We start from the raw sequence: 26095 nt of genomic DNA on the forward strand, positions 1-26095 counted from the left end.
GAACCAAATTCCCATCTTCACATTCTGACTGCATCTCACTCAGGCAACGTCTTCTTTCCCTTCATCCTTTACTCCTTGTGGTTTGAAAACCTGATTGTTTTTCTACAGCCTCTGATAAGTCACTGGCTCGCTGCTACAGTAATTAACACCTATTCAAACAACTACTGTCAGCTGATTGACAGGTGACTGCCACTACCAGGCAGCTGTCTGTTTAACAAAGCAATTGAACTAACTTGAAGTTTGAAAGTTCTATATCAAAGCTTGACTCTAAATCTAAAGTGAACTTGAGAAAGTCTTACCAGTACTTACCACGTGATGTAAGTTCCCACCTTCACACTCTATGGCTCACGCAGGGAAAGCCTCCTCTTCATGCGTTCCTTGCTCCATCAGTGAGCATGTTATTGCTGAGTAATGCCATTTGATAGTACTGTCGACGACACCGTCCAACATTTTGTTGATGATTTACGTTGATGGGGCTGTAATTGGCCAATAAAAACAAGAAATGCTTGAAATACTCAGCAGGTCTGGCAGCATCTGTGGAGAGAGAAGCAGAGTTAATGTTTCAGGTCAGTGACCCTTCTTCAGAACTGGCAAATATTAGAAATGTAAAAGGTTATAAGCAAGTAAAGTGGGAGTGGGGGCAAGAGATTATAAAGGAGAAAGTGTAAATAGGACAAGGTCACAGAATAGCTGACCAGAAGGTCGTGGAGCAAAGGCAAACAATATGTTAATGATGCGTTGAAAGACAAAGCATTAGTACAGATAGGGTGTTAATGGACTGAAAATTGAACAGCCGCAAGTACAAACATGAAAAAAACAGTGGGTATGCAAAGTGAAGAAACTAGGATAAAATAAAATAAACAGAAAAGAATATATATAAAAAAAGGAAAAAGAAAAAAAATAACTAAAAATAAAAGTAAAATGGGGGGCCCGTCATGCTCTGAAATTATTGAACGCAACGTTCAGTCCGGCAGGCTGTAGTGTGCCGAATCGGTAAATGAGATGCTGTTCCTCGAGCTTGCGTTGATGTTCACTGGAACACTGCAACAATCCCAGGACAGAGATGTGAGCAGGGGGGAGTGTTGAAATGGCAAGCAACCGGAAGTTCGGGGTCTTGCTTGCAGACTGAGCGGAGGTGTTCCGCAAAGCGCTCACCCAGTCTGCGTTTGGTCTCCCTAATGTATCGGACACCACATTGTGAGCAGCGAATAATTGGCGAATGTACTTTGCCCTGTGTTCTGTGAATGGGACAGGCGTGGGCAATTTTTCACATCGGTGCGTAGATGCCAGTGTTGTTACTGGACTGGAACACTTGGCTAAAGTTTAGGGCTAGGTTTGCAGTTAGCTTTAGTCTTAGAGTTGGGGTTAGCATGACAGTTAGTGTTCAGCTACAATATAGTTCAGCGTTATGTTTACAGCTACTTTCAGGCTTATGGATAGTGTTAGGTTTAGCATTACAGTTAGTGTTAATCATACCAATAGGATTAGGGTTAGGTTTGCAGTTTTGTTTCGGATTCGGGGTAGTGTTACAGTTAGAGTTCAGGTTAGTGTTACATTTAGGTTTCGGGCTAGTGTTAGTGTATGGGTTAGTGTTGCATTTAGTGTTAAGGTTAGTGTTAAGAATTGGGTTAGTGTTGCAGTGGAGGTTAGGGTTAGGCTGACAGTTAGGTTTAGAGTTCGGGTGATATTTGCGTTTTCTTAGAGCCACCCCTCATGCTGCAATCCAAATCCGCAGACATTACATTTTTAAGTGCAAGCCAAGTCTGTAAGACGTTACACATTTAAGTGCGAGACACATTTACAGGTTTCTGGGTTTGGATCCCTATTTGCGATGAACAGCACCAGATACAGTTTCAGGACAAACTCCTGATCTTTACTAAGCACAAAGCTTAATCAAAGGCAAGTTACAGGCTACATTACAGTACAATGCTCAAAGCTCCTGCATCATTCTTTAACTCAATTTAAATCAAGGACAAGTTACAGAGAACGTTACAACACCAAATAAAAAAGAGTAGGTTACACGAGCAGTCACACCAGCAATTGATCAGCTTGGTGGCTGGTGGAGGTGTTGCTTTCCATATGGCTGCTCAGGTCGGCTGACTCATTGTTGCAGAAGAGTGACAGTTCTTATACCCATTTTCTTCAAGACGTGTACGTACCCCAAGCCACATCAGTTATTATCCGCTGTAGGTATATCTTACCCTTATTGGCGATCAATTGACCCCATGTTTACTGAAGTAATATCTGAGGGGTTTTGCAGAGTTTGCAACAGTTCGATAATTCTGGACAGCTGGATGCTTGTTTTCACAGAAATCTCGAGACCCATATCTTTATTTTGGTTGCAGATATCTCAAATATAGCATTGTGGCCCCATTCAATCTGATATAATTGCCTGGTTTTTGTAAGCAGGTCGAAAAGCAATGTCACCCAATTAATGCTTTAGACCAGCAAATTGTAAAGAAGTTTACCAATTGAAACCATTCTCAGCTTCTCAAGGTATATTTTTCATCAAGCTTCAGAATGAACTCATTAATCTCTTCGAAAAACTCTACTGTCTTATCGTTTATGTTTAATGTTTGAGTTAGTGTTACAATCAGGGTTAGGATGAAGTTTACAGTTTGGATTCAGTTTGCAGAAAGGGTTTGTGTTAGGGCTTGTATTACATTTACAGTTAAGTTGAGTGTCAGTGTTAGGATTAGGATTAAGGTTCCAGAAAGAGTAGATCTTGGATTAGGGTTATAGTTAACTTTAGGACTAGGGTTAGGAAGAGGGTAACAGTTTTAGGACTAGAGTTAGGGTTGCAGTTGCAGTTAGGGGTCGGATTAGCGTTTGGGTGAGTGGAGCAGTTGCTAATAGAGGTAGGGTTGTAATTGCAGTAAGGGGTAGGATTAGCGTTTGGGTGAGTGGAGCAGTTGCTAATAGAGGTAGGGTTGTAGTTGCAGTTAGGGGTAGGATTAGGGTCACAGTAACAGTTACTGTTGCAGTTATGGTTACAGTTAACGTTAGGACTATGTTTAGGGTAGCAGCTAGGGTTCGGGCAGATGTTAGGGCTGGAGTTGCAATGAGGGATAGGGTTGGGATTGAAGTAAGGTTAGTGTTCGGGTTATTTATAGTTATAGTTTAAGGGTTAGAGTTAGTTTTGGGACTGAGAAAGAAAGGCAACAAACGTGTCTGAGAGGGAGACACAGACATAACGAGATAGATAGATAGATAGATAGATAGATAGATAGATAGATAGATCGATAGATAGATAGATAGATAGAGAGCAACAACAACATATATTTGCATAGTGCCTTTCGCACAATAAAACATCTCAAGACACTTCAATGGAGCATTGCAAAATTTGTCATCAAGCCAGGTAAGAATAAATCAGCTCAAGTGACCAAAAAGCTTGGTGTTAAGATTTTAGTTCTTAGTATTGTCTTATAGCAGGAGAGAGAGAGAGAGAGGCAGTGAGGTTTAGGGAGGGTATTCCAGAGCTTAGGGCCTAGGCAGCTGAAGGCACTGCCACCACTGGTGGAGAATATTAAATCAGTGATGTGCATGAGGCTGAAAGCAGAGGATTGTGGAGATCTCTGATGGTTATAGACGCTGCAGGAGGCTTCACATAAAGGAAGATTGTTGGGGCTGGAGGAGTTTGCAGAGAGAGAGGGCAGTAGGGCAGGAGGAGATTACAGAAACAGGGAGCAGCGAGGCCATGGAGGGATTTCAAAACAAGAAGGAACATTTTTAAATCGAGGCATTCGATGACAGGGAGACAATGTCGGTTAGGTGAGAGGTGAATGGAACTTGGTGTGAGGTCAGACATGGCCACAGGGGTTTGGGTTTCCTCAAGATTGTAGAGGGTAGGGTGTGGAAGACCGGCCAGGAGTGCGGTGGAATTGGCAGGTCTAGAGGTAACAAAAACATGGATGAGGGTTTCAGCAGAAGATCAGCTCAGGTAGGGAGGGAGTTGGCCGATGTTACAGAGATGGAAATAGGTGATATTTGTGATGGTGTGGATATGTGGTCAGAAGCAGATCTCGGGGGAAAATATGACATCAAGGTTGAGAATTCTGACAGTTGCCAGGGAGAGAGATGGAGTGGGTGGCTATCACATTTGTGGCAGGGATTGTTGGAGGAAATTTCTGTTCATCCGGTACCGGATGTCAGACAAGCAGTCTGATAATTTAGAGATGGTGAAGGTGTTGAGAGAGTTGCACTGAGGTAGAGCTGGGTGTGGTCAGTGTACATTTGGAAACTAATGCTGTGTTGTCATATGATGTCACCGAGTGGCAGCATAGAGATGACAAATAGGAGGTGGTGACAGATAAATCCTTGGGGACACAAGAAGTAATGTAGTGGGAGTGGGGACAGAATAAATTTTCAGCAATCTTCTGACAATAGAGAAATGAGGAGGGATAGATTACATTTGTCACAGTCGGATGACAATGGAGAGATGTTAGAGGATGATGGAGTGTTCAACAGTGACAAAGGCTGCAGACAGTTCGAGAAGGACGAGAAAGGATTGGTTACATTTGCTACAGTCACAAGGATGACATTTGTGAATTAGTTAATAACATTTTCGGTACTGTAGCAGGGCTGGAATCCTGATTGAATGATTCAAACATGAATCTCTGGGAAAATGGGCAGGGATCTGGCAGAAAACAACACTTTTAAGGCATTTGGAGAGGAAAGAGAGGTTGGAGTGCTTTTTTATTCATTATGTTGGATGTGGATGTTGCTGGCTGGGCCAGTATTTATTACCCATCCCTAATTGCCCTTGAACTGAGTGGTTTGCTCGGATATTACAGAGGTGAAGTTAGTGTCAACAACATTTCTGTGGGTCTGGTATCACATGTAGGTCATCAGATTTCCATCCTGAAAGAATATTCCAGAAAAAGATGGGTTTTTACAAAATTCAATAATGGTTTCGTGGCCACCCTTAAACTAGCTTTTAAATTCCAGATTTTAATTAATTGAATTTAAATTGCACCATTTGCTGTGGTGCGATTCGAACCCATGTCTACAGAGCATTAGCCTGGGCTCTGGATGATTAGTCTACTGACATTACCACTATGGCATTGCCTCTCAAGCAGAGCAGTCACCAAGCTGAGGCACCAGGGCTGCTGGCCCTTCAGCTGAACCCTGCCATGTTCCCTCACCCAAGGTGCCGTTTACAATGCCAAGCACCTCGGCTGGGTTTGCCCAGATGCAAGCATATCACCATGTCCCCCACCCCTGCCCACTCCCACCGATGTATTTCGGGTCATCCAGCTGTCAGTCACCTGTTGCCTGCTGCCCCACTGCTCTTTGGTGTGTGTGATTCCCCCACCCCACCAGTGTACTTCTGGTCATCCAGCTGTCAGTCACCTCTTGCCTGCTGCCCCACTGCTCTTTGGTGTGTGTGATCCCCCACCCCACCAGTGTACTTCTGGTCATCCAGCTGTCAGTCACCTCTTGCCTGCTGCCCCACTGCTCTTTGGTGTGTGTGATCCCCCACCCCACCAGTGTACTTCTGGTCATCCCGCTGTCAGTCACCTCTTGCCCATTGGGGATAAACTTTACATTAATGGAGTGCAAACACTGGGATCCGCCTCTAGGTTGTTCTCAGTTGTTTTATTTATTCATTAATTGAATAATTGATGCGATGGGATATTTCACCGCGCTCTTGAACTGCTCTCTGAACTTACACTGAGTCGCCCCATAAATAAATGTCTTTGTGCAACAATTTAAAGTCCGCAGCATTAATCCAGCTCGTCGAAATATATGTTCGGAATCGCTGTAATCTGTGGGAACTCTTCCTGTAATATTATAATATAAGAATTGTACAACATATACCAACCACAGAAGTATGAAGCTGCCAGATATGCTGAACAGTAAAATCACAGACTTCCTTCTGCTCTCCATCTCTGGGTCACTGCAATTCTCTCCCTTCCTCTCCCCCCTTAGTCCTTTACGGACTCGACTGGCCACGAAAATATGTCGGACTGTCAGAGCATTGAGGAACAGAATTAACGTGAATGGGAGTAATGGGATTAAAATCTTATCAAACCTGTCAAATCCCACCCATCTGGGCTCAGTAAAATATGCTGTAATTAGATAACAGCCCAATGGAACATTGTCAATTATGTCTCCATGTTCAAATACAAAGTAATAGGGGACGTTTTCTAAACAGAGCAGAATGCAGGTTGTTACTAAAACCACACCTGCCGTTTTCTCATTGCAATATTTTGTTTTCAGCTTCTGACAACAAATGGCTACAAATCGATCAAAGGAGAAAGTGACGGTGAACCAGACAGAACACTCTGTGGCTGTCCGACTCAGGACAATAATAACACTACACACAGGAGTGATGTGCAGGAAACATCGCAGGGAATGATAATAACCGATCCTGAACAGTATCACCTCAGTTATAATGAACAGTAGATCCGCTGTTGCCATGGCCACCAGGTAGCGAGTGGTACAGGTGGAGAGTCCGCATTTTCCCCGGGACAGGATCACAATCGCCAACAAATTAACTGTGAGAGAGAGAGAAGGGAAAAGAGACTGGAAATTACTGATCAAACATTCTCCGTGTCTGAATCAGAGATAAAAGGCAGGATTTTAGCGATAAAAACAGGTGAGTTAGGGCGGGTCAGAGATTAAATTTTTAAAAATATCAACACTGAACCCAACGGACCTCCAGTCGCCCACTTCCGTGTTTAATGGAGTCGGGACAGGAGTCGAGCAGACAGTCACTCCCAGGAGGCGGCTTGGCAATTGAAAGAGTTTAATGAGGGGGCAAGTCTCTCATTTCATCTGTCTTGCAGGTCTAACTCTGGCCGGCCTCGTTTCCACATGAGAGCCCACACCACATACAAAGACAGCTGGGTTTGGCAATTGGAACAGTTCCCTGATCCAGGATCGGACTGCGCCTCGGGAATAGGTGCCCCCAATCTCAGATCACACCCCACTTTCCCTGGAATCGGACCACACCACCACCAGGATCAGAGCCCCCACCCCCCCACCTCTTATTGAACTCTGCTCCCTGGATCAACCCTCCCCCCCTGCCCACACCCGCCCCTCTGGCTCGGACCCATCTCCTGGGATCAGACCAGCCTCCTGGGTTCGGGCGCACTGGGAATCAGGTTCCCACCCATTGTGTCTTGGATCAGAGACTCCCCCACGCCCGCTCCCCCGAACTGAACTTGAACAATCTCGAGGATGGGAGACCTCACCCTGGGGTTGTGATCAAACACTACTCCTTCACTAACCCGGTCCGCATTCCACGAAAGGAGACTCCTTCACGGGATTGGGGATCAGACTTTCCCTCTTACCCTCCCCACACTCAGCACACACTACAGGATAGTAGACCCCTCCTGGAGTTTGGGATCGACAGCCCAGCGATCCGAGAAGTCACCACTCTTTCCCCGTCTGGAGTTGGGGAATGAACATTTCCCCAATAACAGGCAGCTTTCCCCCAAATACCTCAGGGCCCGCACTTTGACCGTCCTGGTCCTGTAGCCTAATCCAGTGTCCTGCCTGTCCGACTGGACGCCAAACCTGTCAGTCAGGTGGATTTTAGGGAGGAGAACATGTCAAAGATTAGATTAGAAGTGAGATGAGGATTTTCTTTCCACCCAGAGGGTGGTGGGGGTCTGGAAATCACTACCAGAAAGGGTAGTAGAGGCAGAAACCTCAAGGGATTAGGCTGGTTGACAATGGGCCAAGTGACCTCTTTCTGTGCCGTAAACTTTCTATGATTCCATTCTATTTAAGATAAAACAGGACTCAGTACTGGAGTGAAAACAAAATACTTTTACTGCTGTAAAACTGATAAAAATAGACGAATGTTGAAGACATTCAGGAGGTCAGGCAGCATCTGTGGGGAGCAAAACAGAGTTAACATTTCAGGCTGGTAGCCTATCATCAGAACTGGAAGATATCAGACATTAACAGGTTTAAAACAATGATAGAGGCAGTGAAAAGTGGGGTATCGGGTCAGGAAAGAACAAAGGGGAAGATATATGATTGGGTGGAGGGCAGGAATGATTGGATGACAAAAGGAATGACGGTGAAAGGCGAATGGGACAATTAAAGAAATAGAGGATGGGCCCAGAGGAGGCATAAATGGTGACATCAGGGGAACACGGACTCACTGCATTCCACAAACAAAGTGATTCCTGACAACGCTGACCACCACTGACATCATCAGGCTGCGCCGTGGTGTGCACATGCTGCAAAGATATCTGTTAAGGCCCCAGCTATTTCCTCTCTCGCTTCCCTCAGCAACCTGGGATAGATCCCATCCGGACCTGGGGACTTGTCCACCTTAATGCCTTTTAGAATACCCAACACTTCCTCCCTCCTTATGCCGACTTGACCTAGAGTAATCAAACATCTGTCCCTAACCTCAACATCCGTCATGTCCCTCTCTGCGCCGTGCTCTCTGCGCCGTGCTCTCTGCGCATGCGCTGCGTTCCGGCTTGCCTGGACTGGTTAGCGTATGCACCGATGGTGTCATCGCGTGACGTCTGCATCTTCGGGCAACGCGCCTGGTCGGCCTCTGCGCATGTGCTTTATGCAACACCAACGGGTATTCACGCATGCGTCAAGCTTCGGTGCGAGTTTCTGAAAGTGGAAGGAGGAGAGGTTTTGTCGGGCATTTTCTCGCAATTATTTAGTCGTTTTGAAGATTTCAGTCTGCTTCATTTTAATCAGAAAGAGGAGATTGCTCCAAGGTAAGTTGTTCTGAAAACACATACCAAAATTCGGGAGGAGCTGGGGAATGTAGATTGGGAGCAGCTGTTTGAAGGTAAATCCACATTTGATATGTGGGAGTCTTTTAAAGAGAGGTTGATTAGCGTGCAGGAGAGACATGTTCCTGTGAAAATGAGGGATAGAAATGGCAAGATTAGGGAACCATGGATGACAGGTGAAATTGTGAAACTAGCTAAGAGGAAAAAGGAAGCATACATAAGGTCTGGGCAGCTGAAGAAAGACGAAGCTTTGGAAGAATATCGGGAATGTCGGACCAATCTGAAACGAGGAATTAAGAGGGCTAAAAGGGGCCATGAAATATCTTTAGCAAACAGGGTTAAGGAAAATCCCAAAGCCTTTTATTCATATATAAGGAGCAAGAGGGTAACTAGAGAAAGGATTGGCCCACTCAAGGACAAAGGAGGAAAATTATGCGTGGAGTCAGAGAAAATGGGTGAGATTCTAAACGAGTACTTTGCATCGGTATTCACCGAGGAGAGGGACATGACGGATGTTGAGGTTAGGGACAGATGTTTGATTACTCTAGGTCAAGTCGGCATAAGGAGGGAGGAAGTGTTGGGTATTCTAAAAGGCATTAAGGTGGACAAGTCCCCAGGTCCGGATGGGATCTATCCCAGGTTGCTGAGGGAAGCGAGAGAGGAAATAGCTGGGGCCTTAACAGATATCTTTGCAGCATCCTTAAACACGGGTGAGGTCCCGGAGGACTGGAGAATTGCTAATGTTGTCCCCTTGTTTAAGAAGGTTAGCAGGGATAATCCAGGTAATTATAGACCGGTGAGCCTGACGTCAGTGGTAGGGAAGCTGCTGGAGAAGATACTGAGGGATAGGATCTATTCCCATTTGGAAGAAAATGGGCTTATCAGTGATAGGCAACATGGTTTTGTGCAGGGAAGGTCATGTCTTACCAACTTAATAGAATTCTTTGAGGACAGGTTTAGATGGAGGATCTGGATCGGCCTAGGCTTGGAGGGCCGAAGGGCCTGTTCCTGTGCTGTAATTTTCTTTGTTCTTTGTTCTAAGTGACAAAGTTGATTGATGAGGGAAGGGCTGTAGATGTCATATACATGGACTTCAGTAAGGCGTTTGATAAGGTTCCACATGGTAGGCTGATGGAAAAAGTGAAGTCGCATGGGGTCCAGGGTGTACTAGCTCGATGGATAAAGAACTGGCTGGGCAACAGGAGACAGAGAGTAGGAGTGGAAGGGAGTTTCTCAAAATGGAGACGTGTGACCAGTGGCGTTCCACAGGGATCCGTGCTGGGACCACTGTTGTTTGTAATATACATAAATGATTTGGAGGAAAGTATAGGTGGTCTGATTAGCAAGTTTGCAGATGACACTAAGATTGGTGGAGTAGCAGATAGTGAAGGGGACTGTCAGAGAATACAGCAGAATATAGATAGATTGGAGATTTGGGCAGAGAAATGGCAGATGGAGTTCAATCCGGGCAAATGCGAGGTGATGCATTTTGGAAGAACCAATTCAAGAGTGAACTATACAATAAATGGAAAAGTCCTGGGGAAAATTGATGTACAGAGAGATTTGGGTGTTCAGGTCCATTGTTCCCTGAAGGTGGCAATGCAGGTCAATAGAGTGGTCAAGAAGGCATACGGCATGCTTTCCTTCATCGGACGGGGTATTGAGTACAAGAGTTGGCAGGTCATGTCACAGTTGTATAAGACTTTGGTTCGGCCACATTTGGAATACTGCGTGCAGTTCTGGTCGCCACATTACCAAAAGGATGCAGGTGCTTTGGAGAGGGTGCAGAGGAGGTTCACCAGGATGTTGCCTGGTATGGAGGGCGCTAGCTATGAAGTGAGGTTGAGTAGATTAGGATTATTTTCATTAGAAAGACGGAGATTGAGGGGGGACCTGATCGAGGTGTACAAAATCATGAGAGGTATAGATAGGGTGGATAGCAAGAAGCTTTCTCCCAGAGTGGGGGATTCAATTACTAGGGGTCACGAGTTCAAAGTGAGAGGGGAAAAGTTTAGGGGGGATATGCGTGGAAAGTTCTTTACGCAGAGGGTGGTGGGTGCCTGGAACGCGTTGCCAGCGGAGGTGGTAGACGCGGGCACGATAGCGTCTTTTAAGATGTATCTAGACAGATACATGAATGGGGAGGAAGAAAAGAAATACAGACCCTTAGAAAATAGGCGACAGGTTTAGATAGAGGATCTGGATCGGCGCAGCCTTGGAGGGCCGAAGGGCCTGTTCCTGTGCTGTAATTTTCTTTGTTCTTTGTTCTTTGTCTGGGCCACTGCATGTGCTCCAGTCCCTGTTGTAAGTTGCTCTGTTCCTGCACACATCCGAGCAGTGCACATGGACACACAGCCACCTGTTCCTGCACCCATCAGAGCAGTGCACATGGACACACAGCCACCTGCTCCTGCACCCATCAGAGCAGTGCACATGGACACACAGTCACCTGCTCCTGCACCCATCAGAGCAGTGCACAAGGACACACAGCCACCTGCTCCTGCACCCATCAGAGCAGTGCAGATGGACACACAGCCACCTGCTCCTGCACCCATCAGAGCAGTGCACAAGGACACACAGCCACCTGCTCCTGCACCCATCAGAGCAGTGCACAAGGACACACAGCCACCTGCTCCTGCACCCATCAGAGCAGTGCACATGGACACACAGCCACCTGCTCCTGCACCCATCAGAGCAGTGCACATGGATACACAACCACCTGCTCCTGCACCCATCAGAGCAGTGCACAAGGACACACAGCCACCTGTTTCTGCACCCATCAGAGCAGTGCACATGGACACACAGCCACTTGCTCCTGCACCCATCAGAGCAGTGCACATGGACACACAGCCACCTGCTCCTGCACCCATCAGAGCAGTGCACAAGGACACACAGCCACCTGTTTCTGCACCCATTGGAGCAGTGCACAACGACACACAGCCACCTGTTTCCCCATCCGCCCTTGAAACAACCATGGGGAGCCTTGTGAGCCTCCGCAATTGCCAGCTGCTGCCTGTCAAGCAGAGAGGGCATCAAAAGGGGTCAAGCACTTGGGGAACATTCAGCAAGCAGAGACTGAGAACTAAAAGAAACAAGCATGCTGTGTCTCGTGGTCACACAAATGTGAATGCTCTTGCTGTGTACACAACTGGTGAGGTGGGAGTGCAGCCACACCGTTCTCCATCCTCAATGTTGCTTTAAGGCAAAGGTAGATAAGAGCGAAAGAAATGGGTGGGGGTGTAGTGGGAGGGAGTTAAATTCAGAAGTTCCTGAAGAGGGGGATGCAAAAGGCAGAGACCAGACAGCTGCAATGCCTGTTGAGAAGTAAGAGAGAAAGCGGCTGGATGGGTGATCTGCAGCTGGAGAGAATGGCTGGATGGAGAGGGCCGGAAGTGAGCAGCCGTAGAGAGCCGCGGGGAGCGAGCGGCCGAAGACCTTGGTGTTGCCAGGTGCGGGGACCGGCCGGTGCAAGTTTATGGCGCATGTGCAGAAAACGCAGTCCACCTCCCTTTCCGCTCCCTCCCCTCCCCCTGCTGTCTCCGGCTCCGCTCCCTGCGCCCCAGCCCACTCACTCGACCTCTCACTCCACCATTGTGTGCTGACATGTGTTTAGGTTAGGTTGTCTCCGTGTGATTATTTGAGCAGCGCCATCTTTAGTCCTGGCAGCTGCCGAAAGTCGCAGTCGATGACGTTTTAGTGGCACATGCTGCATTTGCGCATGTGCTACAGCAGCGCCACCTGGCGGCGCGTTGTCTGCAAATGCAGCTTTTTTTGAACAGTCGGAATTCTCGGTTCTTCCGCTGCCGCGCAGGCGCAGTCAGAACCCTACGACACTGCAGGTTGAGCCTTGCCACTGCGCAAGCGCACAGGAAAGCCTTTCTTCCAGGTTTTCTCCGCGGCTGGTCTGTGAGTGACGGTGAGGAAGAGTTAGAACATTGTATAGTATTAATACCGAGTAAAATAGCATCAATATAGAGAGATAGAGTATTAATATAGTAATAATACAGTGATATAGTATTAATATAGTGATATAGTATTAATACAGTGTTAATAGAGGGTTTGGTCTGATTGTGTTAATCTACAGTTTGTAGAGAAGATGGAGAATTTCCGGCTCCACCGATGAAAACCCGGAAATAAAATAAAATAAATTAATAAACTGACAGGTTTTAAGCAAAATCTGGGTTTTACTAATCACTTATTTCCCATTGTTACATTTGTTTCTCAATTTAACATAATATTGGATGTAATGATTGATCATTAACTGGTGATAAAATTATAATCATGTTATTTTTACAGGATATATTTTTAAACTTGATTTAAATGTAATTACTTTCTCTTCTATCAGAATAAAGAGTTCTCAATGGTCACCTGATCCAGCTCCCAGCCTCGACCGAGGGTTTTTATTAAACTGAGAACAGTGTTTGTTCTGTTACATTGTAGATTCATTGCTGTACTCGTTCAACACAAATCACCTGGTTATTGTTGGGACCTGCTTTCAACAGGAAATGAAACGACCATGTTTCAGCCCTTTAAACACTCACTGGAGTTTTATTCAAGGAATGTTTCGACTCCTGGACTCCTGAAATGAATGTTGTAATACTCACAATCCTGGCACTTCTGAAATATTAGATGCTTTGGAATTGAATTCAGTATGTTCGCAATAACTTAAATAGTAACTGCTACCAATTCGAAGGTTAGATGCACCCAGTGAGATCAGACAGTGTGTAACCCAGGGAGGATGGACCCAGTGAGATCAGACAGTGTGTAACCCGGGGAGGATGGACCCAGTGTGATCAGACAGTGTGTAACCTGGGGAGGATGGACCCAGTGAGACCAGACAGTGTGTAACATGGGGAGGATGGACCCAGTGAGACCAGACAGTGTGTAACACGGGGAGGATGGACCCAGTGTGATCAGACAGTGTGTAACACGGGGAGGATGGACCCAGTGTGATCAGACAGTGTGTAACCTGGGGAGGATGGACCCAGTGTGATCAGACAATGTGTAACCTGGGGAGGAAGGACCCAGTGAGACCAGACAGTGTGTAACCTGGGGAGGATGGACCCAGTGAGACGAGACAATGTGTAACCCGGGGAGGATTGTTCCAGTGAGACCAGACAGTGTGTAACATGGGGAGGATGGACCCAGTGAGACCAGACAGTGTGTAACCTGGGGAGGATGGACCCAGTGAGACCAGACAGTGTGTAACCTGGGGAGCATGGACCCAGTGAGACCAGACAGTATGTAACCTGGGCAGGATGGACCCAGTGAGACCAGACAGTGTGTAACACGGGGAGGATGGACCCAGTGTGATCAGACAGTGTGTAACCCAGGGAGGATGGACCCAGTGTGATCAGACAATGTGTAACCTGGGGAGGAAGGACCCAGTGAGACCAGACAGTGTGTAACCCAGGGAGGATGGACCCAGTGAGACCAGACAATGTGTAACCCGGGGAGGATGGACCCAGTGTGATCAGACAGTGTGTAACCCAGGGAGGATGGACCCAGTGAGACCAGACAGTGTGTAACATGGGGAGGATGGACCCAGTGAGACCAGACAGTGTGTAACATGGGGAGGATGGACCCAGTGAGACCAGACAGTGTGTAACATGGGGAGGATGGACCCAGTGAGACCAGACAGTGTGTAACCCAGGGAGGATGGACCCAGTGAGATCAGACATTGTGTAACCTGGGGAGGATGGACCCAGTGAGACCAGACAGTGTGTAACACGGGGAGGATGGACCCAGTGAGACCAGACAGTGTGTAACACGGGGAGGATTGTTCCAGTGAGACCAGACAGTGTGTAACACGGGGAGGATGGACACAGTGAGACCAGACAGTGTGTAACACGGGGAGGATGGACCCAGTGAGAACCAGACAGTGTGTAACCTGGGGAGGATGGACCCAGTGAGACCAGACAGTGTGTAACCCAGGGAGGATGGACCCAGTGTGATCAGACAGTGTGTAACCCAGGGAGGATGGACCCAGTGTGATCAGACAGTGAGTAACCCGGGGAGGATGGACCCAGTGAGATCAGACAGTGTGTAACACGGGGAGGATTGTTCCAGTGAGACCAGACAGTGTTTAACCTGGGGAGGATGGACCCAGTGTGATCAGACTGTGAGTAACCTGGGGAGGATGGACCCAGTGTGATCAGACAGTGTGTAACCAGGAGAGGATAGACCCAGTGAGATCAGACAGTGAATAACCCGGGGAGGATGGACCCAGTGAGATCAGACAGTGTGTAACCCGGGGAGGTTGGACCCAGTGTGATCAGACAGTGTGTAACATGGCGAGGATGGACCCAGTGAGACCAGACAGTGTGTAACATGGGGAGGATGGACCCAGTGAGACCAGACAGTGTGTAACCCAGGGAGGATGGACCCAGTGAGATCAGACATTGTGTAACCTGGGGAGGATGGACCCAGTGAGACCAGACAGTGTGTAACACGGGGAGGATGGACCCAGTGAGACCAGACAGTGTGTAACACGGGGAGGATTGTTCCAGTGAGACCAGACAGTGTGTAACACGGGGAGGATGGACCCAGTGAGACCAGACAGTGTGTAACACGGGGAGGATGGACCCAGTGAGAACCAGACAGTGTGTAACCTGGGGAGGATGGACCCAGTGAGACCAGACAGTGTGTAACCCAGGGAGGATGGACCCAGTGTGATCAGACAGTGTGTAACCCAGGGAGGATGGACCCAGTGTGATCAGACAGTGAGTAACCCGGGGAGGATGGACCCAGTGAGATCAGACAGTGTGTAACACGGGGAGGATTGTTCCAGTGAGACCAGACAGTGTTTAACCTGGGGAGGATGGACCCAGTGTGATCAGACTGTGAGTAACCTGGGGAGGATGGACCCAGTGTGATCAGACAGTGTGTAACCAGGAGAGGATAGACCCAGTGAGATCAGACAGTGAATAACCCGGGGAGGATGGACCCAGTGAGATCAGACAGTGTGTAACCCGGGGAGGTTGGACCCAGTGTGATCAGACACTGTGTAACCCGGGGAGGATGGACCCAGTGAGATCAGATAGTGTGTAAGCTAGGGAGGATGGACCCAGTGTGATCAGACAGTGTGTAACCTAGGGAGGATGGACCCAGAGCGATCAGACAGTGTGTAACCCGGGGAGGATGGACCCAGTGCGATCAGACAGTGTGTAACCCGGGGAGGATGGACCCAGTGTGATCAGACAGTGTGTAACCCGGGGAGGATGGACCCAGTGTGATCAGACAGTGTGTAACCGGGGGAGGATGGACCCAGTGTGATCAGACAGTGTGTAACCTGGGGAGGATGGACCCAGTGTGATCAGACAGTGTGTAACCCGGGGAGGATGGACCCAGTGTGATCAGTCAATGTGTAACCCGGGGAGGATGGACCCAGTGTGATCAGACAGTGTGTAACCCGGGGAGGATGGACCCAGTGTGATCAGACAGTGTGTAACCCGGGGAGGATGGACCCAGTGTGATCAGACATTTGCCTCAAACACAGAGGGAAACTGCCACATTTCCATGTTAAATTGTGAAGGTTTGTGGGAATTCCAGGTGGGTGATCTGGGGATCTGAGGTTGGGACTAAATTCACCAGACACACGTGGCCCTGATCCTGAAGACGTGGAGGATCCCGGCAGCTATAGGTCCTTCTGTTACCTCAGCAATCCAAGAGACAGTTTCTGATACAGTGTCAGTTTGTCCACGGTGCTGAGAAAATAGGCTCATTTCTGCCGCAAACACGGGTTGTTTTCCTGTAGCCCAGGCGGATGGACCGGGGATCTGTGGAAAGGAACAAAATCAAACAGAAATATTTGTCCCTTAAATTTCACTTTGATGGTTAAAAGACAAGTGTACATTACATTACCTCACACCGCCTACATCCTTCTCATTTTCTGCCCTGCTGTAGTTAGATCTCCTTGTGAATGACGGAGTGATGAGAAAGGTCCACAGCTGGAAGTAAACAGGGATTGTAGACTGAGGAACAACAGCAGGTGAACCAGCGCAGGATTGTGAGAGCACCAACCAGAGAGAACCCTTCCCATTCAAAGAGCTGTCATAGATCGACTGGGGAGAAAGGTAAGAGAAAGTCCCATTTACTCTGAGAGACACTGGTCCTGTGGACAGTACACAAAGGTGACAGGGTGAGGCAGGAAATGGTGAGAATGAGACTGGGAGTGTCTGACCACCGAGAACAATTAACCAGAATGAGGCCGTGCAGTGGAATGTGAAGTGAGATCAGTTTCTGTCTCAAAACACACAAAACCCAGAAGCACCTTCATAACAACACAGAGGTCCAAGTCAACTTTGTGTTCAATTTTGAGTAAAGGGATTTGATCTGAGGGGTGACTCCAGTCTGCGTCAGAGCCCAGCAGATGGACAGTTGTCTGTTTATTAGGTGGGGCTGAAATCACACCAAGTGTTAAAATGTCTCAGATTTGGGGACAAATCAAATGGGAGATTTGAAGTGAAAAGTAATTCCTGTCAATTCACTGAACACGATGCAGAGATAAACCTCAAAGATCCCAAACCAATAAAAACACAGAATATAGTCTGAAATGGGGATGAGTCATCATATTAGAAATAAAGCAGAAAATGCTGGAAATACTCAGTGGATCAGTCAGTTTCTGTGGAGAGAGGAAAGTGAGGTGAATGTTTCAGATCCTGATCCTGTTCTCAGGAATCGTCATCAACCTGAACCATTAACCTCACCGTCCTCTCCCCACAGACTGTCTGATCCACTGAGGATTTCCAGTATCTCTGAGGTGCAGAGAGATCTGGGTGTCCTGGTGCGTGAATCGCAAAATGTTAGAATGCAGGTTCAGCAAGTAATTAGGAAATCTAATAGAATGTTATTGTTTATTGTGAGGGGAATTGGATATGAAATTAGGGAGGTTTTGCTTCAGTTATACTGGCTATTGGTGAGACCACATCTGGAGTATTATAAAAGCAAAATACTGCGGATGCTGGAAATCTGAAATAAAAACCAGAAATGCTGGAACCACTCAGCAGGTCTGGCAGCATCTGTGGAAAGAGAAGCAGAGTTAACGTTTTGGGTCAGTGACCCTTCTTCGGAACGAGCAAATATTAGAAATGTCAAAGGTAAAAAGCAAGTGAGCCGGGGGTGGGGCAAGAGATAACAAAGGAGAAGGCGTAGATTGGACAAGGCCACATAGCTGACCAAGAGGTCATGGAGCAAAGGCAAACAATATGTTAATGGTTTGTTGAAAGACAAAGCATTAGTATAGATAGGGTGTTAACGGACTGAAGATTAAGCAGCAGCAAGTACAAATATGAAAAAAAACAGTGGGTAAGCAAACTGAACAAACTACAATGAAATGAAATAAACAAAAGAAAAAAAATTGTAAAAAGCGTAAAAAAAGAAAAAGAAAAAATAACTAAAAATAAAAGTAAAATGAAAGGTCCATCATGCTCTGAAATTATTGAACTCAATGTTCAGTCCGGCAGGCTGTAGTGTGCCTAATCAGAAAATGAGATGCTGTTCCTCGAGCTTGCGTTGATGTTCACTGGAACACTGCAGCAATCCCAGGACAGAGATGTGAGTATGAGAGCAGTGGGGAGTGTTGAAATGGCAAGCAACCGGAAGCTCAGGGTCCTGCTTGCGGACTGAGCGGAGGTGTTCTGCAAAGCGATCACCCAGTCTGCGTTTGGACTCCCCAATGTACAGGAGACCACATTGTGAGCAGCGAATACAGTATACTACATTGAAAGAAGTACAAGCAAATCGCTGCTTCACCTGAAAGGAGTGTTTGGGGCCTGGGATAGTGAGGAGAGAGGAGGTAAATGGGAAGGTATTACACCTCCTGCGATTGCAGGGGAAGGTGCCATGGGACGGGGACGAGGTGGTGGGGGTAATGGCGGAGTGGACCAGGGTGTCGCGGAGGGAACGATCCCTTCAGAATGCTGACAGGGGAAGGGAGGGAAAGATGCGTTTGGTAGTGGCATCACGCTGGAGGTGTCGGAAATGGCAGAGGATGATCCTTTGGATATGGAGGCTGATGGGGTGGAAAGTGAGGACAAGGGGAACCCTGTCACGGTTCTGGGAGGGAGGGGAAGGGGTAAAGGTGGAGGTGTGGAAAATGGGCCGGACACGGTTGAGGGCCCTGTCAACCACAGTGGGGGGAATCCTCGGTTGAGGAAAAAGGAGGTCATATCAGAAGCTCCGTCATGGAAGGTAGCATCATCAGAGCAGATGGAGAAACTGGGAGAATGGAATGGAGTCCTTACAGTAGGCAAGGTGTGAAGAAGTGTAGTCGAGGTAGCTGTGAGAGTTTGTGGGCTTATAATGGATATTAGTAGGCAACCTATCCTCAGAGATGGAGACAGAAAAGTCGAGGAAGGGAAGTGTCAGAGATGGACCATGTGAGAGAAGGGTGGAAATTGGAAGCAAAGTTGATAAAGTTTTCCAGTTCAGGGCGGGAGCAGGAAACGGCACCGATACAGACATCAATGTACCGGAAAAAGAGTTGGGGGAGGGGGCTTGAATAGGACTGGAACAAAGAATAAAAACAAGAAATGCTGGAACCACTCAGCAGGTCGGTTCCGAAGAAGGGTCACTGACCCGAAACATTAACTCTGCTTCTCTTTCCACAGACGCTGCCAAACCTGCTGAGTGGTTCCAGCATTTCTTGTTTTTATTACAGATTTCCAGCATCTGCAGTATTTTGCTTTTATTTTACTGGAACAAAGAATGTTCGACATATCCCACAAAAAGACAATCATAACTAGGACCCATGCGGGTACCCATAGCAGCACCTTTTACTTGAAGGAAATGAGCAGAGTTGAAGGAGAAGTTGTTCAATGTGAGAACAAGTTTAGCCAGACAGAAGAGGGTGGTGGTGGATGGGGACTGGTTGTGCCTCTGTTCCAGGAAGAAGCGGAGAGCCCTCAAACCATCCTGGTGGGGGATGGAGGTGTCGAGAGATTGGACGTCCATAGTGAAGAGGAGGCGTTTGGGACCAGGAAACTGGAAATTGTCAAAATGACGTAGGGCGTCAGAAGAGTCACGGATGTAGGTGGGAAGAGACTGGACCAGCGGGGAAAAGATAGAGTTAAGATAGGAAGAAATAAGTTCAGTGAGGCAGGAGCAGGCTGGAGTATTATGTACATTATTGGTCTCCTTATTTAAGGAAGGATGTAAATGCATTGGAAGCAGTTCAGAGAAGGTTTACTGGATTAATAGCTGGAATGGGTGAGTTGTCTTTTGAGGAAAGGTTGGACAGGCTAGGCTTGTATCTGCTGAAGTTCAGAAGAGTAAGAGGCAACTTGATTGAAACATATAAGATTCTGAAGGGTCAGGACAGGGTGGATGTGGAAAGGATGTTTCCTCTTGTGGGAGAATCTAGGACTAAGATTCACTGTTTAAAAATAAGGGGTCGCCCATTTAAGACAGAGATGAGGAGAATTATTTCTCTGAGGGTCATGAGTTTTTGGAACTCTCTTCCTCAAAAGGCAGTGGAAGCAAGACTTTGAATATTTTTAAGGCAGAGGTCGATATTCTTGATAAGCAAGGGGGTGAAAGGTTATCGGGGTAGGTGGAATGTGGAGTTAGAATCAGATCAGCCCCTTGATCTTGTTGAATGGCGGAGCAGGCTCGAGGGCTCTTGGGTAATTTGTATGTCCATGTAGTTATCAATGACATAGGACTAGGAAAGAGCTTCTACATAGAGAGTATGAGGAGGTAGGCACTAACTTAAAAAGCAGAACCTCAAAGGTAATAATTTCTAGATTATTAATCGAGCCACGTAAGATAAATAAGATTGGAAAGTTAAAATAAAAACAAGAAATGCTGGAAATACTCAGCAGGTCTGGAGCATATGTGGAGAGCAAAGCAAAGTTAATGTTTCAGGTCAGTGATCCTTCATCAGAACTGGCAAATATTAGAAATGTAATAGGTTTTAAGCAAGTAAATCGGGGGTGGGGGAAGAGCTAACCAAAAAGAAAGTGTTGATAGAACAAGGTCACCGAGAATAACTGACCAGAAGGTCATGGAGCAAAGGCAAACAGTATGTTAATGGTGTGGTGAAAGACAAAGCATTAGTACAGAGAGGGTGTTCATTGATAGAAAAATCAACCTGGCCCAAAGCACAAACATGAAAAAAAACAGTGGGTTGGCACAGTAGAAACATAAAGTAAACAATCCTAAACAAAGAAAAAGAAGAAAAATAACTAAAAATAAATAGGGGGGCCATCATGCTCTGAAATTATTGAATTCAATGTTTAGTCCGGCAGGCTGTAGTGTGCCTAATCGGTAAATGAGATGCTGCTCCTCGAGCTTGCGTTGATGTTCACTGGAACACTGCAGCAATCCCAGGACAGAGATGTGAGCATGAGAGCAGTGGGGTTTGCTGAAATGGCAAGCAACCAGAAGCTCAGGGTCCTGCTTTTGGACTGAGCGGAGATGTTCCACAAAGCGGTCACCCAGTCTGTGTTTGGTCTCTCCAATGTAGAGGAGACCACATTGTGAGCAGCAAATATAGTATACTAAATTGAAAGAAGTACAAGTAAATCACTGCTTCACCTGAAAGGAGTGTTTGGGGCCTTGGATAGTGAGGAAAGAGGAGGTAAAAGGGCAGGTATTACACCTCCTGCGATTGCAGGGGAAGGTGCTGTGGGAAGGGGACAAAGTGGTTGGGGTAATGAAGGAGCGGACCATGGTGTCACGGAGGGAAAAATCCCTTCGGAATGCTGTCAGGGAAGGGAAGGGAAGATGCGTTTGGTAGTGGCATCACGCTGGACGTGATGGAAATGGCGGAGGATGATCCTTTGGATGTGGAGGCTGGTGGGGTGGAAAGTGAGGACAAGAGGAACCCTGTCACAGGGAGGGAGGGGAATGGGTGAGGATAGAGGTGCGGGAAATGGACCGGACATGTTTGAGGGCCCTGACAACCACAGTGGGGGGTAATCCTCGGTTGAGCAAAAAGGAAAACATATCAGAAACGCTGTCGAGGAAGGTTGCATCATCAGAGCAGATGCGTCGAAGACAGAGAGACTGGGCGACTGGAATGGAGTCCTTACAGGAGGCAGGGTGTGAAGAAGTGTAGTCGAGGTAGGTGTGGGAGTCGGTGGGCTTATAATGAATATTAGTAGATAACCTATACCCAGAGATGGAACAGAGAAGTCGAGGAAGGGAAGGGAAGTGTCGGAAATGGACCATGTAAAAGTGAGAGTTAGATGGAAATTGGAAGCAAAGCTCATTTTAAAGTTTTCCAGTTTGGGGCGGGAGCAGGAAATGCCACCTATACAGTCATCAATGTACCGGAAAAACTCGGGGGAGGGGCCTGAGTAGGACTGGAACAAGGAATGTTTGATATATCCCACAAAAAACAGGCATAACTAGGACCCATGTGGGTACCCATAGCGACACCTTTTACTTGAAGGAAGTGAGTGGAGTTGAAGGAGAAGTTGTTCAATGTGAGAACAAGTTTAGCCAGGCAGAGGATGGTAGTGGTGGATGGGGACTAGTTGGGCATCTTCAGGAAGAAGCGGAGAGCCCTCAAACCATCCTGCTGGGGGATGGAGGTGTAGAGAGATTGGATGTCCATCGTAAAGAGGAGGTGGTTAGGGCCAGGAAACTGGAAATTGTCAAAATGCCGTATGTGTCAGAAGAGTCACGGATGTAGATGGGAAGAGACTGGACCAGAGGAGAAAAGATAGAGTCAAGATAGGAAGAAATAAGTTCAGTGGGGCAGGAGCAGGCTGACACAATGGGTCTGCTGGGACAGTCCTGTTTGTGGATTTTGGGAAGGAGGTAGAAGCAGGCTGTCCGGGGTTGTGGGATGAGGAGGTTGGAAGCTGTAGAGGGAAGATCTTCGGAGGTGATGAGGTCAGTGACAGTCCTGTGGACAATAGCTTGATGTTCGATGGTGGGATCATGGTCCGGGGGAAGTAGGAAGAAGTGTCTGAGAGTAGGCGCTAAGCCTCTACAAGGTAGAGATTGGTACGCCAGACAACAGCACCACCCTTATCTGCAGATTTTATGACAATGTTGGGATTAGACCTGAGAGAACGGAGTGCAGCAAGTTCAAAGGGAGACAGGTTAGAGTGAGTGAAGGGAGGGTGAAGGGTGGGCAGAGAAATTGAGATGGCCGATATCTCGCCGACAGTTTTCAATGAAAAGATCAAGAGCAGGTAAGAGGCCAGAGGGAGGGTTCCAGGTGGTGGGTGAATGATGGAGGTGGGTGAATAGGTCTACTGGTCAGTGGGAGGACTCCTGGTCAAAGAAGTGAGCCCGGAGGCGAACGAAGAAAATTACAGCACAGGAACAGGCCCTTCGGCCCTCCAAGCCTGCGCCGATCCAGATCCTCTATCTAAACCTGTCGCCTATTTTCTAAGGGTCTGTATCTCTTTGCTTCCTGCCCATTCATGTATCTGTCTAGATACATCTTAAAAGACGCTATCGTGCCCGCGTCTACCACCTCCGCTGGCAACGCGTTCCAGGCACCCACCACCCTCTGCGTAAAGAACTTTCCACGCATATCCCCCCTAAACTTTTCCCCTCTCACTTTGAACTCGTGACCCCTAGTAATTGAATCCCCCACTCTGGGAAAAAGCTTCTTGCTATCCACCCTGTCTATACCTCTCATGATTTTGTACACCTCGATCAGGTCCCCCCTCAATCTCCGTCTTTCTAATGAAAATAATCCTAATCTACTCAACCTCTCTTCATAGCTCGCTCCCTCCATACCAGGCAACATCCTGGTGAAGGCGACAGAAGAAGAGCTCAACGACGTGCCGAGAGCGAAATTCATTGAGGTGGCGACGTAAGGGGATAAAACCCAGTCCTTTGCTGAGTACAGAACGTTCCGCATCAGAGAGGGGAAGGTCAGAGGGTATAGTGAATGCACGGCAAGGGATCAGATCAGAAAGGTTGGGGTCAGAGGGAAGTGAAGGGGAAGAAGGATCTGGGGGGGCATTCGTCCCCATCAGCTACCGGAGCTTGCCTTCCTTAATATTTAAAAGGAAGAAGTTTTTTGTTAATGCTTCGGCGAAGACGAAGGATGAGATGAAAATGCAAAGTAGAACAGCTTTGAGTTAAGGTGAGGCGGTGCTTCTGGAGAGAGAGGTTCAGTGTGTACATGTGGCGGCACATAGCACTGAGTGTGGATCTCAGGATGCGGCGAGAACAGCAGTCTGAGGAACGTTGTATTTCTCGGAGATACCTGTAATCATGGGTGGATTCAAAACATTCGATCCTGGGTGGATGAAACTTCAGTTGGAATCCACATGGAATAAGTCAGAGCCGGAGACAGTCACTGAGGAAGGAGATGTGGCTGTGAAAATGAGTTTTGGTTGACACTTTATCAAACACCAGGAGGGAAATGGAAAACAATGAAGGTGAACAAGGTAAAAGAGACAAATGAAAATCCCGTCAGAGAGAAGAGCAGAACATCTTCAAGGTGGGCATTCCTGGAGAAGTGGCAGTGAATTAAACACTAAAATAAAAGCAAAATACTGCAGATGCTGGAAATCTGAAACAAAACCAAGAAATGCTGGAAATCTTCAGCAGGTCTGGCAGCATCTGTGGAGAGAGAAGCAGAGTTAATGTTTCAGGTCAGTGACCCTGTATTTTATTTTAAGAAAAGCAAAATACTGCGGATGCTGGAAATCTGAAACAAAAACAAGAAATGCTGGATTCACTCAGCAGGTCTGGCAGCATTTGTGGAAAGAGAAGCAGAGTTAACGTTTCGGGTCAGTGACCCTTCTTCGGAACTGACAAATATTAGAAAAGTCACAGATTATAAACAAGTGAGGTGGGCAAGAGATAACAAAGGAGAAGGTGCAGATTGGACCAGGCCACATAGCTGACCAAAAGGTCACTGAGCAAAGGCAAACAATATGTTAATGGTGTGTTGAAAGACAAAGCATTAGTACAGATTAGGTGTGAATATACTGAATATTGAACATCAGCAAGTGCAAACCTGAAGAAAAACAACCTGAAAAAAACAGTGGGTAAGCAAACTGAACAAACTAAGATGAAATGAAATAAATGCAAAAAAAGATCGTAAAAAATGTAAAAAGGAATGCAAAAAAAAGGAAGAAAAAATAACTAAAAATGACAGTAAAGTGGGGGGCTGTCATGCTCTGAAATTATTGAACTCAATGTTCAGTCCGGCAGGCTGTAGTGTGCCTAATCGGTAGATGAGATGCTGTTCCTCGAGCTTGCGTTGATGTTCACTGGAACACTGCAGCAATCCCAGGACAGAGATGTGAGCATGAGAGCAGGGGGGAGTGTTGAAATGGCAAGCAACCGGAAGCTCAGGGTCCTGCTTGCGGACTGAGCGGAGATGTTCCGCAAAGCGGTCACCCAGTCTGCGCTTGGTCTCCCCAATGTAGAGGAGACCACACTGTGAGCAGCGAATACAGTACACTACATTGAAAGAAGTACAAGTAAATCGCTGCTTCACCTGAAAGGAGTGTTTGGGGCCTGGGATAGTGAGGAGAGAGGAGGTAAATGGGCAGGTATTACACCTCCTGCGATTGCAAGGGAAGGTGCCCTGGGACGGGGACGAGGTGGTGGGGGTAATGGAGGAGTGGACCAGGGTGTCGCGGAGGGAACGATCCCTTCGGAATGCTGACAGGGGAAGGGAGGGGAAGATGCGACTGGTAGTGGCATCACGCTGGAGGTGGTGAAAATGGCGGAGGATGATCCTTTGGATATGGAGGCTGGTGGGATGAAAAGTGAGGACAAGGGGAACCCTGTCACAGTTCTGGGAGGGAGGGGAAGGGGTAGAGGTGTGGGGAATGGGTCGGACACGGTTGAGGGCCCTGTCAACCACAGTGGGGGGAAATCCTCGGTTGAGGAAAAAGGAGGTCATATCAGAAGCACCGTCATGGAAGGTAGCATCATCAGAGCAGATGCGTCGGAGACGGAGAAACTGGGAGAATGGAATGGAGTCCTTACAGGAGGTAGGGTGTGAAGAAGTGTAGTCGAGGTTGCTGTGGGAGTCAGTGGGCTGATAATGGATATTGGTATACAACCTATCCCCAGAGATGGAGACAGAGAAGTCGAGGAAGGGAAGGGAAGTGTCAGAGATGGACCATGTAAAGGTGAGAGAAGGGTGAAAATTGGAAGCAAAGTTGATAAAGTTTTCTAGTTCGGGGCGGGAGCAGGAAACGGCACCGATACAGTCATCAATGTACCGGAAAAAGAGTTGGGGGAGGGGGCCTGAGTAGGACTGGAACAAAGAATGCTCGACATATCCCACAAAAAGACAGGCATAACTAGGACCCATGCGGGTATCCAAAGCGACACCTTTTACTTGAAGGAAATGCATGGAGTTGAAGGAGAAGTTGTTCAATGTGAGAACAAGTTCAGCCAGGCGGAGGAGGGTGTTGGTGGATGGGGACTGGTTGGGC

General features: G+C 47.4%; 1 protein-coding gene across 1 annotated transcript; it reads right to left on the minus strand.

Annotated features, from left to right (window-relative positions):
* Positions 1-367: 367 nt before the first annotated feature.
* On the minus strand, positions 368-6423 carry LOC137361458 (probable G-protein coupled receptor 139). The gene is made up of 3 exons (XM_068026320.1): positions 5673-6423; positions 4410-4520; positions 368-534 (listed from the first exon to the last, which is right to left on the minus strand). The coding sequence occupies exons 1-3, from the start codon at positions 6421-6423 to the stop codon at positions 368-370; spliced, it is 1029 nt and encodes a 342-aa protein (XP_067882421.1).
* Positions 6424-26095: the final 19672 nt, after the last annotated feature.

Source organism: Heterodontus francisci, unplaced genomic scaffold, assembly GCF_036365525.1.
Source record: "Heterodontus francisci isolate sHetFra1 unplaced genomic scaffold, sHetFra1.hap1 HAP1_SCAFFOLD_106, whole genome shotgun sequence".
Lineage (NCBI taxonomy): Eukaryota > Metazoa > Chordata > Chondrichthyes > Heterodontiformes > Heterodontidae > Heterodontus > Heterodontus francisci.

Bases quoted from the DNA above. Each gene is read 5' to 3' on its own strand.
- LOC137361458 (XM_068026320.1), bottom strand. From the start codon at position 6,423: ATGGCAACAGCGGATCTACTGTTCATTATAACTGAGGTGATACTGTTC. The intron at 4,521-5,672 runs GTAAGTTCAGAG...TTGTGACTGTAG, and splicing joins TATTTATGGGGCGACTCAGT to CAAATGTAACCAATCCTTTC. The intron at 535-4,409 runs GTAATCTATCCC...CTCTCTCCACAG, and splicing joins GTCATCCGACTGTGACAAAT to ATGCTGCCAGACCTGCTGAG.